General features: G+C 44.8%; 1 protein-coding gene across 1 annotated transcript in view; it reads right to left on the reverse strand.

Moving 5' to 3' along the window:
- LOC134469862 (utrophin-like) overlaps window positions 1-19,090 on the reverse strand; it is a 72,512-nt gene that overhangs the window by 33,797 nt on the left and 19,625 nt on the right. The window contains exons 4-6 of the mRNA XM_063223891.1: window positions 12,763-12,886; window positions 4,486-4,832; window positions 3,508-3,645 (exon numbers count right to left, since the gene is read on the reverse strand). Coding sequence (XP_063079961.1) covers window positions 3,508-3,645; window positions 4,486-4,832; window positions 12,763-12,886 — 609 coding nt within the window. The remainder of the gene's footprint in view (window positions 1-3,507; window positions 3,646-4,485; window positions 4,833-12,762; window positions 12,887-19,090) is intronic.

Raw genomic sequence — 19,090 nt, forward strand, 5'->3', positions numbered from 1 at the left:
GGCAGGCAATCGACCCTCTTCTGAGGACTAACCAGAACGTCTTTAGAGAGGGACGCACCACTACATCCCAGATCTTGGCGCTAAGGAGAATGATTGAGGAGGTGAGGAAAAACAACCTGACAGTTGTACTATGCTTCATAGACTTCAAGAAGGCATTTGACTCATTTGACTTATCCACATGATGGTGAAGATCCTGAAGGCATACAGTATTCCCCCCAACCTACTCTGAGCAATAGAGTCCATGTACGCAGGAACAAGGGTCAGGGTGGTGACCCCAGACGGTAATAGTGAGGAGTTTGGCATCCTGGCTGGAGTTATGCAGGGGGACACACTAGCCCCCTTCCTCTTGATCATAGTCCTTGATTATGCGCTCAGGAAGGCAATCAGTGGGAGAGAGCAGGAACTTGGCTTCACACTATCCCCAAGGAGGTCAAGTCGATACCCCGCAGTGGTCCTCACAGACCTTGACTACGCAGATGACATCAGTTTGCTCTCCGACAACGTGGAACAAGCACAAACTCTACTGAACAGGGTAGAGCTAGAGTGTGCCAAGGTCGGCCTCAGGTTAAACGCCAAGAAAACTGAGGTCATCACCTACAACATTCCACCAGAACATCAACCTCTGACTACAGCAGGAGGCACTGTGCTGAAAGAAGTCAGTGACTTCAAATACCTGGGCTCATGGGTCAACTCAACTGAACAAGATCTTAAAGTGAGAAAGGCACTTGCATGGAGGGCCCTGAATGGCATGGCCAGTGTATGGAACTCCACTCTCCACCGTCAAATCGAGCTTAGCTTCTTCTACGCAACAGCAGAGTCTGTTCTCCTCAATGGCAGTGAATGCTGGACCCTGAAGCCAACCCTAGAGAAATCCCTTGATGGGTGCTACACCAGGATGCTGCGTGCAGTGCTTAACATCAGCGATAGTGCACATGTAACCAACGAAATTCTGTACAAGGGAATACCAAGGGTGAGCGAGAAAATAGCTGTAAGGAGAATGAGACTTGCAGGACACTGCCAAAGGCACCAAGAACTGCCAGGAGGCAAACTGGTGCTGTGGGAACCGTCGCATGGGTGCTGGTCAAGAGGACGCCCCACACTAACTTATGTGGACATACTTAAGAAGGACGCAGGAACCCAGAGTACCAGTGAATTGAAAAGATGAATGGAGAATCCGGATGATTGGAAGCAACGATGGAAGGCTCGTCTGAGGACGACCTAGAGAGATGGATTAGCTGAAAACAATAGTTCAGAAGGGGGGACCCAGTGGACAAAAGGAACTACATTGGAAAGAGCTATCATCAGCTAAAAGACAAAGGGTGGTGCATGTGTGTGTGTGTGAGTGTGCGTGCGTGCGTACGTGCGTGTGCGTGCGTGTGTGTGTGTGTGTGTGTGTGTGCGTTAGGGTGCATCAAAATTGCCCCCTGTGAAAAAATATCGCCTTGGCCCTATAGTTAAAATGTTCTAAACCCAGTAAAAACACACTGTGTGAAATATTTTGAAATTTGGATGAAGTCTACCAGGTCCACCATAATAATAATAATTGTGATAGTCAAAATCTTGGAAGAGAAATGGACATTTCGGTGCATCAAGCTACCCAATAAAAACATATTGCCTCAGCTGTGTGATAAAAAATGTTCTATGCACAGTAAAATCACTCTGTGTAAAATATGTTGAAGTTTAGATGAATTCTACTGGGTCCACCAGGCCCATGAAAATACAAATGATGGTGATAGTGATGGGCAACATGGATTCCAAAGCTGAAGTCCAGTGCCACATATTCCAAATGACTTACCTAGATTTACCTTTCCAGATAGGGCAATTGGACAGGTAAAACCAGATGATTTGAAACCTGTGGCACTGGATTCTAGCTTCTGAATCCAGGTTTCCCCTTGTCTTAAAACAGAGGTGGACAAACCCTGTGACACATTTGCCCCGACGTGCGTGCGTGTGGGTGGGTGGTTGCGTGCGTGCATGTGTGTGTGTGGGTGCATGCGTGCGTGCGTGTGTGTGTGTGTGTGTGTGTGCGTTGCAGATAAAGGTTGAAAGTGAAGATGATGAATGTGTTTTATGCTGCGTGCTGATGGCTCGGGTCCTCAGTGGGGGCCAGTGACGAGACAGCTAGACACCTCCCATCGACCAGACAGGACCTGAGGACCCTCCTCCAATATGGGTCAGGTCAGGAAACTCTGTCCTCCTCACGCCAGCGGACACGGTGTCACAGAGAGCAAGCAAAAACACCGGCCATGAGTGAGGTGACCTGTTCGTACGGGGCATTCTGTTTTTTTCTTTTTTCTTTTTGTTCTCATTTCGGTAACACAAAGTGGGTTATTTAAGAATCGATGATCCGCAATAATTTCTGTCAACCCAATAGGGTTCTTTATGAGGACTTGGCGCCCGCCTGGGTGACAAAGGTGTGTTCTGTTCTGCTCTGTGCTGCAGGACTAAGTGCTCCCCGGGGGAGAGAATTGGGAGTCAAAAACACACACACACTGACACACATACACAAACACAGACACACGAACACAAGATGCACACACACACACACACACACACACAAGCACGCACGCACACACGGACGCACGCACACACACACACACATGCAGGCTAAACGATCGATGTCCTCCAAACTCCCAAATCAATGCAGAAGGTCGTCATGCCGACGGAAGCCAATTCTCAAGGGCCCGTCTGAGCCACACACTCATCAAAACTGTCAGACAAGGACATTAAATAATGTACACAGTCACACACACTAGGAAACAATGGGTGACCCTTTAGAAGCAGACAAAATACAGTGTGTGCTGCTGTGATCGATGGAGCTTTCTCATCCAACATTAATGTCACAGGGGACCACACATACGTACACACAATGTGGGATCTTCATCTTTTTACTTTGATACAGTCTGCCTGCCCTAAATAGATTAGTGCTTTTTTTACAATAAGGCACACTTGAATTAATTTAATTATGTTGTATAATCAGATGTGGCTTGTGTGCTGTATTAGTTACTATGTGCTGTGTATGACATTCAAAATCTTTTAGTGCATCTTAATGCAATATTTATTTATATCACACTTTTACATGGCACTAAATGTTACTGTAAAGTGCTGTAAATGCGCCTTATAATGTGCTCGTTATGAAAACCGATGCTGTTATTGAGATTGACTGATATTGCTCCTTATAATTCAGTAGCATACGGTATGTGAGCATGCTGAATGAGAGGACAGACTTGATGGGGGTGCTGTGGGAAATCGCACTAAGACGTCACCATCCCATATGCGGGCGACTTCGGTTCGAAGCCGGCCCGGGTGATTTTCTGACCCTACCGTATACTACTGCATTATAAGGTTGTACGGAAATATTTTACATGATTTTTGAATGTCATGTACAGTACATAACTAAACAGTACACAAGGCTCTCTCCCACTTAGTTCCTGTCCTCTTCGCTGCCCTATTACAGTATATTAAAGGCATAAAAACATTAAAAGACAAATGGGAGGACGTCCTCACCGGAAGCGCTCCTCTCCAGCGCGTGCTCAGGTTGTGCAGCTCTATTGATGTCTCGGGGGCCAGATGAAGAGACAGTGCCGGGTTCTTCCTCACCACTTGCAGGACACGAGCTATGGGATCGCTCCCCTCAACGAGGCCCTTGACCAGAGGAGAGCAGGTGGACATCAGTTCTATGAGAGGAACAACCAACTGCCACACACCACATCACAACTTCTACAAAGAGCCTTTAAAAGTCTGATTTTAAGACAACATCAGGGCAATTGGAACTGGGTAAATGTAATTTTATTTTGCCATACCACATTAAATCATCAAAATAGGCTTACTTGTTTTACTGATACCTACACTGAGAAAGAAAATGTAAAAAATATTACATTTTTAACTTTTTTTTTTCAAAATGGATTTATCGTGTTTTGGAAAAAAAAACAGCTACTCCTTTCCAAATCTAAACCGAGTCCAGTCAATCTGAACTTCTCATCAATTTTGCTTCAGACAGTATTACTGTTGACGTCTGTTGTTTTTAATTCAGCCTTGTTTCAGTTGGCAGTCATTGAAGCATAACCAGTGTGTGCCAATGACGAAGGAAAAAAATGATTCCTTGTTCTCTTTAGCATTTCATTTGGCAGTGGCCATCACAGTACCATTTGTTTCTTTGTAATGTGATCAGTGCATAGTGACTCTGTCTCGACTTCAATCTTGTAACTTTGCAAGCATCCCCCCGGGGCTTCATGAATAAGTTTAAAACTCAACTTTAAGAAGAATTTCAGAGTGACTTTCACAGCATAATTCTTTTTTAAATCTTAAAAGTGGACTAAAATGTATTTTCTGGTTTCATGCCATAAAATAATTTCTATGAAAGCCTTCTTAATTGGAAGGGGGTATACTTTTATTCTTTATAATTTGCTTGTTCCATTACTGTTACACAAGAGCAAGACAACAGAAGAGGACCAATGTCAGCCTTTCACGTGTGACTGCACTTACAGCTAACTGCTCACAGTGCTCCAGTTTAGGGTCGGCTGGCGGGTCCTTTGCAGCAGGGTTGGCCTCCAGGCCTCCTCCTCCTCCTCCTCTTCTTTCTCCTCCTCCTCCTCCTCCTCCATCTTCCTCCTCCTCGGTCAGGCTCTGCTGTAGCCGGTCCACAGCATCCTGGAGCTCCTGCAGCCTTCCCAAGGCCCAGTGAAGCTGCTGCTGCCACCCCTGCTCTGGAGCCCCCTCCTGCCCATGCCCCTGCCCTTGCCCTTGCCCCTGCCCCTGCCCCTGCCCTTGGCCTTGTTCTTCATCCTGCACCACTTGTGGTGGCCACAGGGGGCGCTCCTCCTCAGCAACATCTGTGACAGGGACCAACAAGATGGAGGTGGTAGGGGTGAAGGATTAAAGAACAAGAATAAGGAAGATGGTGTAAGAATAGCTGGTGAAAGACTGGTGTTATCATAACGAGAGTGCTGCAAGAGGATGCACGCACACTCAGTGTCAGCAAGGTTTACATTTCGGCCACAGCGGCTGAAACTTTATCACTGAAACTTAATCTAGTATCTTAGGTCGCCAGCATCTCTTTATTTGGTGTGTGTCTCAACAGTATTTCTTGAAGGAGTTGTGAGTTAGTCTCATAACTATGACACCTGACGAAGACCAGACTGTATGGTCGAAACGTTGTGTTAATAAACCGGGAGCAGCAACAGTGTGCGAACCTTCCTTCTTTTCATGCTTAATCGTGATTAAGTCCGGCACCTGTTTAATCTGGATGTGCGCGCTCTCCAAAACGCTACTGAGTCTCATAACTCTGACCTTGGCCTGGCCTAGTAACTACCCGTCTGGAGCACTGTGCCCTTCTCTCATTGACTATGGACATGCCCCTCAGGCACTTGCCCCGCTTTCTTCAAGGACATGATTATGATTAATGGTGAAGGTGTGTTGGAATGATAGTGAGCGGGGAGGAGGTGGCGAGAGAGAGCGAGAAAGAGAGAGAGGGAGAGAGAGAGAGAGAGAGACACGCCCCCTCGAGCGAGACGGCCATGGATTACATGAGCTCCTGAAATGTAAACAACTTAATCGTTCTAAAATGACTTAAACCTTCCATTACTCATTTCAAATTCGTAAACGATCCGTTTATTTTCAATGTTTTCCTTACGTCGCTTTTTTTTCTCACTGTCGGAGACCCTCGACGCTAATAACAACAAACTGACACCTCAGAACTGAAGCTGCCACTGTGAGACCCCGTCATCAGACCCCCACATCAAAAGGATTTTAAAAACATCAGCGGAAACACCAGAAAGGCTAAACACGGGAAAACAACGAGGGAAATTTCGCAAAATAACAAAGGAAACCACCACGAAAGGACACAAACAAAGACCGGACTGTACATACTTGCAATCTAATAACGTAATTAAGCTAACTAACAGCTAGCCGCTAACAAGCTACCGCCAAGAAACAGAGACTGGTAAGCAAAGCTCGCATTTATTAGTTAAGTAGTGTCGGTACTCTAGCTGTCCGGATAACGGAACCAAGGCAAAACGTGTGTTTAGAACACCACTTGACACAGCCTAGCCAGATATGTCAGCCCAACCAAGAAGTGTTTACTGAATGACATTGCTACGTAGCCCTTGGTACTAGCCAACTTTCCACAACTGACTAGCTGAGCTGAGGCTGGCGAACGTTCCAATAACAACCGTTGCTCGGACCGCACGAGCGGCGGAAAGGAATCCCTTGAAACATTGTAACAAAAAGTAACAAGACGATGGCCGCAACAACTAGCACTACTGTACAGCGTAACGCCCGCATCTTTGAATACCCAGCGGAGATAAACACAGAGACAGGCAGACAACAATTCCGGTTGAAGCTTCAGCGAGAAAACCCTGAAATACTTTTCAAAGACTGTTACGTGGGTAAAGGCAAGATGATACCGACGAATCTGCTCTTCCACACCGAACACACCACTGCATGGCACACAGCTTTTTGTACCCATTTTAAATTCCACACAAAAAAAGGAATATGCAAGGGAAGACAAATTTGTATTTTTGAAGACACAAACAAAGAAAGCAAATTCCTCACAGTAAACATATACCAGAATGGTACAGTCATGGTGCAAGGAAACCAAGCTGCCCTCAGCCTATTTGAAGAGGCTTTCCCCACAGTGAAGGAGCTATCGGAGAGCGAGAAAGGGAGCACAAACCAAGCCCCCAGGACAGAACCCCTGACATCACCCCCCACAGCGCCACAGATGACACCGTCCAGTGACACCACACACCTACCTGCAGGTAACACCCTAAGCCCCAACTTTAATGCAGAAGTAGCCAAGCTAAAAGACAGCATCTCCAATATAGAGATAGGTGTGGTGGAGCTGACTGAAACGGTTGGAAGGTATGCACAGGACAACCAAACGGATGCTCTTAAAGACCAGCTAAGCCAAGTAAAGAACCAAATGAAGGCGTCAGTCCAGGAAATCAGAAGGCATACTGAAAACCTTTCTCAAAACAATGAACATTTACAAAAAGAGCTCGCAGAACTGAAATGTATGCTGAAAAAAGACTTTGCAGAAATCCATAGCGAGGTTAAAAGAGAAATAACAAAACTCAGAGAGGAGCTCTACCTGAGAGATGAAATTATTGAAGAACTCAAAGCAACACACACACCCCTCATCCCACGCCCCCCACAGACACCTGTCCTAGGCCCAGCAGAGCAACGTCGCAGCCAGCAACCCACACCAGCTGCTGCTGAGACTACAACTGCTACAACATCACCTGGCAATAAACAAAGCACAACTACAACAACCAAACTGGACAGAACAGCTGAAGTGGCTATCCTGATTGACTCTAATGGAAAATTTCTCCATGAGCAGGTACTGTTCCCTGGACTGAGAGTATCAAAACTCTGGAGCCCAAAAGTAGAGGATGCCCTCCGGTACCTCTCTGATCCAGAATTCGGCTCACCAGCACACATTATATTACACACAGGCACCAATGACCTGAGAATTGAGCAGGAACGAGTTGGAGGACTCATTGGCAGGCTGGCAAAAAAGGCCGCCGAGAGTTTCCCCACCTCCCAGGTCACCGTGTCTACCCTTCTGCCCCGCAAAGACTTCCACCCTACAACAATTCAGAGGGTGAATGCTGACATCACCAGAGACTGTGCTCGTCTCCCCAACGTGCAGGTAGCCCACCACTGCAACATCTCCACACGCGACCTCTACGACCAGTGCCACCTTAGTAGGAGGGCAGTGGGGAAGTTTGCAAAAGCGCTTAAGGATGCAGCACTTGGCAGACAACCCGCAGCCGATGGACACACCAGCTCCCAGACCTCGCCTCCACGCAGCAACACACGACAGCGCGGCCACACCCTCCTCCCAGAGAGCACCATGGACCAACAGGACCCATCCACAAGCCCCTGCGCCCAGGGACAAAGGGAGCTCACACACAGCACCCACCATCGACGACCAGAAGGGACAGCGACACTCCGAGACCCCCTCCACTGATGAGCCCCCCTTGTCCCAGACCCAGCCCCCCACCTACACATCCAGCATACACACCCTCGAATCCAGACCGGCAAACCCCAACGCCAGCCCACACCCCTCCCCCTAGAGCAAACCACTGGCGCCCAGCACCTTGTCCCAGACCCGGCCCCCCACCTCCACATCCAGCATACACCCCCCCCATGCCAGACCTACAACGCCCCATGCCAGACCACCCCCNTCCCTCCAGTGCAAACCACTGGCCCCCAGCGCCGAGGGACCACCACCAACACTACCCCGATGCCAAACCAGGAAACCACCCCCCAACCCAACAACCCCCCACCCCCTGGTTGCACCAGGAACACCAGCATGCAGCAGAGCCCACAACGATGGAGTCAAGCTACGCAGAGGTGCTGAAAGGTCATGGAGCACCAAAAATGGGTGAGATCAAACAAATGCTCCTGTATATCTGTTCCAAGCTCACTTAGGACACACCCAAGACTTAAAAAAAAAAAAAAAAAAAACATTCATTTACCTACTGTTAACTTAATGTGTTTTGCTGTCATACTTTTATCTACATTGAACACTTAAATCTAACTAGTATGCAGTATGAAAGGTTTATTTCATTGTGAACATTTAGTTGTTGATATTTACTATGGCCTCACTTTCCATTAGCACTTGGAACATTCAAGGCTTGAACTCCTCAGCCTTTGGTGTAAAATGTAACAACCTAGAATTCCAAGAAAGCATAAAAGGTATAGATATAATGATATTACTTGAAACCTGGCAAAAAGATGTTATCACTCATTGTCCCCCAAACTACAAGGAAATAATATTACCACCACAAAAACTTAGTTCGGTACAACAAGGAAGACACTCTGGAGGTTTAATACTATGGTACAAATCAAAATTTGACAAACACATCAGCATCTTAAAAACTGGAAAATACCACATATGGTTAAAGATTAAGAAAGATATATTTGTTTCACAACAGGACCTCTTTGTCTGTGCAATGTATATACCCCCCGCTGATTCACCATACTACACAGAGGATACATTTATGTCTCTGGAAACAGAAACAAGCCATTTTCAGGCCCAGGGAAATGTGCTCCTCTGCGGAGACCTAAATTCACGTACAGGCACAGAGGATGATTCTATAAGTGCTGATGGCAATTCCTACATCTGCCGTTTTTTAAATAAAACTAACCACTCTGCTTATCCCCACAGAAGAAATTGTGATCCAGTTGTAAACAGACATGGGAAGGAACTCTTACAAATCTGCCGTAGCCTGGGTCTGTATGTCGCCAACGGTAGGATTAGAGGAGACACATTTGGAAAATACACATTTTGCTCACCTCTTGGGAATAGCACAGTAGACTATGTCATAACTGACATAGACCCTATGTCAATTAGAGCATTCACTGTCAAACCACTATCACCCCTATCAGATCACAGCCAACTCACAATATTCATAAAAATGTCAGAAAACAACACCCTAAAATCACAGCCCAGTAAGCTGTTTCACTTTAAAAAGTCATACAGATGGGCTGAAAACAGTAACGAGGAATTTATAAAAGCCACAGGAACCCAACACATCCAAGCTCTCCTGGAAACCTTTCTAGACACTCCATATACCTTAAGTACAGAGGGTGTCAACCAGGCTGTGGAAACAATTGGCTTAATATTTGAAAAAACAGCAGGAAAGGCCAAATTAAAGAGATTAAGGACCAAACCCAAAGTCGAAAAGGAAGACAGCTGGTTTGACACCGAATGCCAGTCATTAAGAAAAGAAATTCGCAAATTATCCAACCAGAAACATAGAGATCCAAATGACACATCAATTCGACATCTATATTGTGAGACATTGAGACTATACAAACGCACACTCAGAAATAAGAAAGCTCAGTACACACAAAACCAGCTGGCACTGATTGAGGCCTCAATAAAAACAAATACATTTTGGGACAATTGGAATCATTTAAAAAAATCTAAACACCAAGAAATGGTAATTCAAGATGGAGACATCTGGACTATTCATTTCAAAACTCTATTCAAGAATGTTCAATCTGACCAAAACAAGAACCAAAATGACATAATCCACAAACTGCATGATCTGGAAAACACAATCAAAGACTACCAAAACCCACTTGACTTCCCAATCACTGAGCAGGACCTACTCACTCATATCAACAAATTAAAGTCAAAGAAAGCATACGGTCCTGACTGCATTTTAAATGAAATGCTAAAATGTATGAGTGAAAAATTTAGATGGGCTATTCTCAAACTATTCAACTTAGTCCTGAGTGTGGGTTATTTCCCTGACATCTGGAACCATGGATTAGTTACACCAATCTACAAAAACGGAGACAAATTTGACCCTAAAAATTACAGAGGCATCAGCGTTAACAGCAATCTGGGGAAGTTATTCTGTAGTATTATTAATTCACGGCTCATGGACTTCCTTATGAAGCACAATATCTTGAGCAAAAGCCAGATCGGATTCTTACCAAATCATCGCACCACTGATCATATTTACACCCTACACACATTAATCGAAAAATACACCCTCAACAGAAACAAATTATACTCTTGTTTCGTAGACTTCAAAACCGCTTTTGATACCATTTGGCACAACGGATTATTCTACACATTAATGAAAAATGGTGTAGGGGGAAAAGCATATGATATTATAAAATCCATGTATTCAGGAGCTAAGTGTGCCATCAAAATTGGATCTAAAAGAACAGATTATATCCCCCAAGAGTGCGGCGTGAGGCAAGGTTGCCCTCTAAGCCCAACTTTGTTTAATTTATATATAAATGAGCTGGCGACCATCCTAGAAATGTCAACCACCACAGGACCCACTCTAAACAACATTGACGCCAAATTCCTGCTGTTTGCAGATGATCTAGTCCTTCTCTCACCAACAGCAAATGGACTCCAAATGCAGCTTGGGCTCCTCCAAAATTTCTGCCAGACCTGGGCCCTGGCAGTGAACAACAAAAAAACCAAAATAATGATATTTCAGAAAGGTTCCAAATACCATGGAAAACAAAATACATTTACTTTAGGACCACAAACAATCGAACATGTCACAGACTACACATACTTAGGCCTCAGAATCAATTACAATGGAAGTTTCAATAAGGCAGTGAATGAACTGAAAGACAAGGCACGCAGGGCTCTATATGCCATAAAAAGACAAGTACCCTTTGAAATTCCAATCCAAATCTGGCTCAAAATATTCTCATCGGTGATAGAACCAATAGCCTTATATGGCAGTGAAGTGTGGGGTCCACTCACAAATCAGGAATTTGATAAATGGGAAAAGCATCCAATTGAGACCCTGCATGTGGAATTCTGCAAAACCATCCTAAAAGTCCACCGACACACAACAAATAATGCATGCAGGGCAGAACTAGGCCGATACCCTCTTATTATCAACATTCAGAAAAGATCAATTAAATTCTGGAAGCACCTCAAATTAAGTGACCCACACTCTTTATGTCACAAAGCCTTGCAAAACCAAGAGCTGAGCAAAATCACCACCCCACATACCAACCAGGTCCACTGCTATCCCTTCCCACTAACACCTCCACACTCTACAGACCTGCAAGACCAGATCCAAATTACACAACACACTCCACTAAACCAAATTTTCTTATACTTGAAAAATAACTATTATCAATATTGGCAATTGAAAACCAAAACACAAAGCAAGATGCAATGTTATCTGTCCCTAAACAGAGAGTATGCACTTGCAAACTATCTAACTGAAATCAAAGACCCTATCTTCAGAAAAATATTGACGAAATACAGACTCAGTGAACACCGCCTGGCCATTGAAACCGGCCGACATAAAAAAGACTGGCTCCCCAGAGAAGAACGTTTTTGCAGACAATGCACTGACAATGTTGTTGAAACCGAGCTCCACTTCCTAACCGAATGCAACAAATTTAAAAATATCCGTGAAATCTTCTTCCAAAAATTCGAGCAGAAACACCCAAATTTCACTTCCCTCCCAACCCAGAACAAACTCCCATTTATCATGGGTGAACAAGAACGGAGTTGTTTCTTGTCAGCCCAATACATTTTCACATGCCACCAGCAGAGGGACAATGAGTGATATACCTACATACTGTATATTATATGTATTCTTTAAATACCTTATGTTTATGTGCTGGAATACTCACTGAAACACACCCAAAGACTGTGGATGGACATACGCGTGCACCCACGCATGCACATGGAAACACAGACAAACACACACAAACAAACTGAGACATGCGTGCACACACACACACACACTCTACATGCACACACAGACACAGACACAGACACAGACACAGACACAGACACACAGACACAGACACGAACACACACACACACACACACACACACACACACACACACACACACACACACACACACACACACACACACACACACACACACAACGAACACACACACACACATACACACACGGTACAATTTTATTATGTCTTACTGTTCCTCTTATTGTTGTCTTATATATGTTATGTACCATGCTTTGGCAATACAAAGTTTCTTTTGTCATGCCAATAAAGCACTTTTGAATTGAATTGAATTGAGAGAGAGAGAGAGAGAGAGAGAGAGAGAGAGAGAGAGAGAGAGAGAAAGAGATGATCAAGACAGTGAGAGAGGAGGCTTAAGCACACATAGAAAGAGAGAGAGAGAGAGGGGGGGGAGAGAATGAGAGAGAGAGAAAGAGAGAGTGTGTGTGTGTGTGTGTGTGAGAGAGAGAGAGGGGGGGGTGTGGGGGCAGATGGCAACACCTGTGTTCGGCTGGCTCCCAGTTTGTGGTCCCTCCTCCACGTGGGGGGGCAACGCTGTCAGAGACAACCACACCTGGTCTCTCGAGGGGCCGTCAGTATCCAGCTCTCTTGGAGGGAGGAAACTCTGCACACACACACACACACACACACACACACACACACACACACACACACACACACACACACACACACACACACAAGGAGTGAGAGAGAGAGAGAGAGAGAGAGAGAGAGAGAGAGAGAGATGTGTGTGTGTGTGTTGGGGGGGACACAAGAGCTCTCCTATGAAGTTAATTCAATTTCTCTGGTATTTACTGGCATTAGGGATAGTCAGGTCTACTGTACATGATTTCTAAAAACGCATTTCAAATGACGTGTGTAAATGGCACTAGCTGTGCCGGGAAAGGTCACAAGGGGATTAATCATTCTAATTTCTCTGACAGGCTGACAGGTTGTGCATGAAAAACAGCTGAATTTTACGTCTGAAAGTAAACAGGGTGCACTTTCTGAAGGGAACAACATAGTTAGTTCTAGCTCTTGCCTGGTCACGGCCAGGGCCGGACCTATCCATTTTGGGGCCCTAGGCGAAATATAAACATGGGGCCCTTAAAAGTCATTCTTTAAACAGGTACAAAAAATAAAGGTCACAAATTGCCATTAAGGGTGCTATTTTAGTGTTTTGTCTCGTATGTATCTTCGATTTCATGAGTGACAAATTAAGATCGGGCCTACTTTTTTGTGTTTGTGTTAGCAATTCGCTAACAGTTGAGGGCCCCTATGGAAGACAGATTTGGTCGGGGCCCTAGGCAATTGCCTAGGTTTGCCTAATGTAAAGTCCGCCTCTGGTCACAGCAAAACAAACAGCCTCAGGTCTGCCTCACTTACTCTGCAGACAACAACACAACACATTGCCTCGTTCATTTCCGTAGGCTCGAGCTGTGGACAACAACATAAATCTGTATGCAAATAAGCCAAAACAAAATGTTTACGTCCGGAAAGATAAAAGAGGTTATTTTACACCCAAACAAATGGTCACAGAGCTGCAATTCTAAAACAACTAAAAACACACACAAACACTAATGACGTTTCTCATAGCAGTTAGTAAAGCCAAATTAAAAGTGTTCTGCTCACGTGGTGTTGTTGTGTTGCCGTGTTACTGCCCTTGACCTGGCGAAGCAGCTTTTTGAAAGAGCTTGAGTGTCCTGCTTTTAGTTTATGGACAGCATCACAGACGACTTTGATAATATTCCCCCCCCACCCCATCCCACCCCCCACCTCTATGTATGGGTGTGCTTCCCTGATAAGGCCCAACATTGCTGATAAAATCAAAATTGGACAGAGCAATTCGGAACTTGTGGAAGATTTAAGGGGGAGAGGCGAAGCATCACTTACAGTGGTGTCTCCGAGGCAGGGTCAGCATTTTTTCTCAGGCAGATGGGCCCGGGGAATTTAAAGTTTCACACTCGCCGCGTGCAGAACACGCTGCATTTTTCATTGCAGGCACAATGGCTACAGTACAATGGCCATAAATGCCTCATCCCTCCTCCTATCAGGTTTGTATTGTTGCTATTGTTCTTTAAAGGAAAACCAAATAAGCACATTTTGTTTTTCATTCCTTGTCTAATTCCACAACTGTGAGTCCTGCTACAGGTATTTTGTCACGTTGTGATCAGAAATCAGTAAGTGTATTATTTGCAATAGAATGTGAAAGAAAAAAATGTGAAAGCCCATTGGGAAACTCCAACTCCCATTGTCATTGTGACACAGCGCTCCACAGCACACAAGTGAACACTGCACACTGCACACAATGCAATTGCATTTATGCCTCACCCATGCAAGGGGGCAGCCCTCAATGGCGCCCCAAGGGAGCAGTGCGGTGGGACGGTACCATGCTCAGGGTACCTCAGTCATGGAGGAGGATGGGGGAGAATGTAATACACGTATCAAAGATGTTTTTTTGGGCTCAGATGTCAGGTGGTCTAACGGCATCTAATGCCCCCCTAAATTAATTAGCAATTGGTGGTTGATATTCTGCAATGAATATGCTTCTTATGCAGTTCACTAAAAACAAACAATCAAAAAAAATCTACACAATAGTGGCACTGGCTGTCGTTGCGCCGTCCTGACGTGTGTTACTGCTGAAACGTTACTCACTCATCCAACTATTAATCATGTACAGTAGACTAGAGTACTTACATTCATCCCGCGGGAAATTAAGGTGTCTGACAGCTTACATAAATACACAAATACAAAACATACACAAAGACCTAAGTAGAGTTAAGTATACCACACTATAGTAACATTCCTAGAGTAAGCTTAAAAGTTTAGCAACCACATCAACTACATCAATTCTGTAGCATTACCACTACAGTATACTGTAGGTTAGTGGAATAAACACACTGTAGGCGAGTAGTAGGCAAGCACAAATCGTAACCATTGGTGGTATATTGACCACAGCATGTTCAGTGACCCAAGCTTTCTCTCTCTCTCTCTCTCTCTCTCTCTCTCTCTCTCTCTCTCTCTCTCTCTCTCTCTGCATACATAGGGTCAGAATGCTGCAGCAGTGAGCTTGTTTGGAATGCCCTGCGTACATTTGGCTGTTTGCTGTGAAAGTGCTGCTGGAATCCTCTGACCTTTCGCCAGCCCCCCCTGCACCCCGCCTCGCCCCCCTACACCTCCTGCACCTCACCCCATATCCCCCCTGCACCTCACCCCCTATCCCCCCTGCTGCACCTCACCCCGTCACTCCCCCTGCATCCCCCCTGCAATGCCCCCCTCTGCTGTCTTGCTCCTGAGCCTCGCTGGAGAATCCTAATGCGAGAGAGTTGCTGACTGACAGCGGTGAAGGTTAAATTCTCAAGAAGTACACTTGGGGTGAAAAGCAGCAATGAAACTAAATTTAGAAAATGCAAATCTCTCTCTCACCATCAAGGTGACAAATGTACTTTTCACTCTTGTTTTGGTGGCACGTTTGGCAGTGTCATGCGTATTTGGCATCATGTGAATTCTAGTCAGATATCAGAGCTAGATGATGCATAGCTGGACTGGCTGGTGAAATGGACCGATGTGTTTGATATTAAGCTGCCTATACTATCACAATGGCAACATTTACATTATGTTTTTAATTCAAAATCAATAATTCTGAATTAAATAGTTCAGTCGAGTTGACACTGCACTTTCATTTAATTCCAAATTGTGAAGTGTTAACATAATGTTTTCAATGGTGTATGAAGTTTTGTTCAGAATTAAATTGAGTTAATTCTGAATTAAATGTCTCATGTAAAAGAAGATGATGCTACCTGTACCAGTGACGAAACACACATCAGTAGTGGTAAGAAGTTGGCACAGTAACCAATGGACATGTAACCTCTAAATCCAAATCCTACCTTTTGTGTCTGCTCAAAATCTGAGGTTGAGAGAACAGCCCCAAGACGGTTCTCACCCCCTCGGTGCTGCTCTATGTCTCTACTACTACTAGAGGAGGACTGATCTCCCGTGAGGACATTGACCATGCTGCTTCATATTTCTCTTCTGGTATTTCTTTGCATGTGTCAAATAAATCTCCTTGCAATCCTTGTGAAGAGTATAGCTACATATTTGGTACTAAAAAAAAGAACTCCTTAGTAATGGCAAAAAGTTGCATGGTGACCCTTTCAACACAGACTCCTTTTCTGGTTCTTTTGGGGCATCACAGCATTCATCAAACAGACAGTTTTCTACATTTCCAAAGAATCATTCTTAAGTGACTTCAGCTCTCCTCAACTTCTTCCTTCTACTTGCCCGTCAGCTCCTCGGCTGCTATTTGCATTTCGCAGCCATTAGAATTTCAGATGCTTTTTCTTTTGTTCCACAAGCTCCTCCAGAGCACAGCGTAGCTTAATCATCACTTGCCATCAGCAAATGAGATTTCATTTCTGCCACCACCACAGACCACAGTGAGGAGAGGAAGAAGAACACCAGCAAAGTTGTTCATCCCCTAAAAAGTTTCAAGGCTCTGAGCTCAGGTTACAAGGGGCAAAAAGCCGTAGCTGTCCTCATGAATTTCTCTATAAATCAGACAAGGTGGGAGGATATTATTTTCTCATTTTATATCTTCATATTTCCCCCGCAGATGTGGTAATATTCCCTGTAACCTCTTTCCGCTGCGAGCAACAACGCGCAGCTTGTAATTGAAGTGAATTTAAGAGGCGAGGCAGCCAAATCAATACCTACATTACAAGCGACCATATTCAAAAATGCTCGGTGTGGGGAATTCAAATTCGATTTGCGAGCACAACAGTTTCCGCATAAGCGTCAGGTACTGTAAGCTGGCAATGCCATGGTGTGTGTGTGTGTGTGTGCGTGCGTGCGTGCGTGCGTGCGTGCGTGTGTGTGCGCGCGCGTGCGAGGGCACCTGTGTGTGAGGGGTGTTTGGTGATGGAGAAAATCTCACAGGCTCCATTTCCACAGCCCTCCCTGTGGTGGGAGAGACACAAGGTCCCCCAGCTGTATCATCATTGGCAAAGTGTTCTTTGACCTGACTAGTTCACCTGGCTGAAACGACATGATCCCTGCTCAACACAAGCAGAGACCTGAGACCAGCACAACATGAGGTAAGCCTACTGTACATTGCCTTTCTAGACCTGAGACCAGCACAACATGAGCTAAGCCTACTGTACATTGCCTCTCTAGACCTGAGACCAGCACAACATGAGGTAAGCCTACTGTATATTGCCTCTCTACTAGACTACAAATGAGATGGAAGAGCTCTTCTTTTGAAGACAACTTTTCAACTAACCATGATGGTTTTTTTTTCATTTTTGTAATTTAAAAGCTATTGCTACAGATCAGAATAAAACGATGACAAAAAAGAATGGCTTCCAAAAGAAATGCTTACACAGAGCATTAGAGGTCAATAGAAGAAGTTAAACATCAACTCAACAGGAGAAAAAAAATATTGGGGGAAAGCCTGATGAACAGAAATTGAAATGGAGATGTGTAAATGTAAAGGGGCCACTATAGCGATCTGGCATGGAGCCCGGAACCTCAGAGAGAGAGAGAGAGAGAGAGAGGGATAGGGAGAGATGGAGAGGGAGGAAGAGAGAGAGAGGGATAGGGAGAGATGGAGATAGAGAGAGGGGGGGGGAGGGAGCGAGAGAGAGAGAGAGAGAGAGAGAGAGAGAGAGAAAGAGAGAAAGAGAGAGAGAGGGAGAGAGAGGGAGGGAGGGAGAGAGAAAGGGCAGAAAGAGAGAGAGAGAGAGAGAGAGAGAGAGAATGAGAGAGGGGGAGGGGGAGGGGGGAGAGAGAGAGAGAGAGAGAGAGAGAGAGAGAGAGAGAGAGAGAGAGAGAGAGAGAGAGAGGGAGCCACTGGGATTGTAATGGAGCTCAGGGTTTATGCTCCTTTTGTGATCCCAGCAGCCGCACTTTCAATACCATTCAGTAAATTCATTTGCTTAAAAGGAAAGCAAAACATCCCTGTGATTACCAGCTGCGGCTTTTAAGAAAATAAAAAACACAAGAGATGCCGTCAATATGGTATTAGCCCATTGAATTCATATAAAACATCGCTGGGGAGAAAAAGAAAGACGTCTAGTTTTTAGGGCGGAGCAAAAGATGGGTTGCATTGTAACACGAAGGCAATTTGATTTATTGCAATACGCGCAGTTCCGTAATATTGGACAAGTTGTAAATAAATGCTGTTCTCTGGCATCCCCCCTGTGACTATGGGATGTTAAAGAACTGTCACGGGGCCAGCAATGCCTTTCAGTCTTTTATTGAGGCGGCTGAATAGAATAGAGGGATGTTCATTGTTTGCCAGTCTTCCATTGAACCCCTTAGCAGATACACTATAGGTGGCTATAAGCATACCGGGACAAGAGGTAAGATCAGGGCTCGAGTTGTAGTGGGGATGCCATCCCCCCTACTATGAAAATGGTCTAAAATCATCCCCCTCAATGAAAATGGTCGAAAATCATCACCCTCTAAAACAGGCATTCCTTCTTCACATATTGTGTTAAAATTGCGCTTTTAACAACTACATTTTCAAAATTTTCTTGGGGGAGAAAACCCCAATAATCAGAATCCATCTCTGACCACCCCCCCTGCTTTGATTTTACAACTCGACCACTGGGTAAAATGCCCTGCTGAAGAAGTGGAAGCTGACCCATCTTAAGTTGAACACTTGTTACGTTTACATGAGACGTTTAATACCTAATTAACTCACTTTAATTCTGAATAAAGCTTAATTCCGCTTTGAAAATGTCATGTAAACACCTCTTAATTTGGGAATTAAATGAAAGATCGAAGTAAATTTGACAGAACTATTTAATTCTGAATGATCAATTCGGAA

Source organism: Engraulis encrasicolus, chromosome 19, assembly GCF_034702125.1.
Source record: "Engraulis encrasicolus isolate BLACKSEA-1 chromosome 19, IST_EnEncr_1.0, whole genome shotgun sequence".
NCBI lineage: Eukaryota > Metazoa > Chordata > Actinopteri > Clupeiformes > Engraulidae > Engraulis > Engraulis encrasicolus.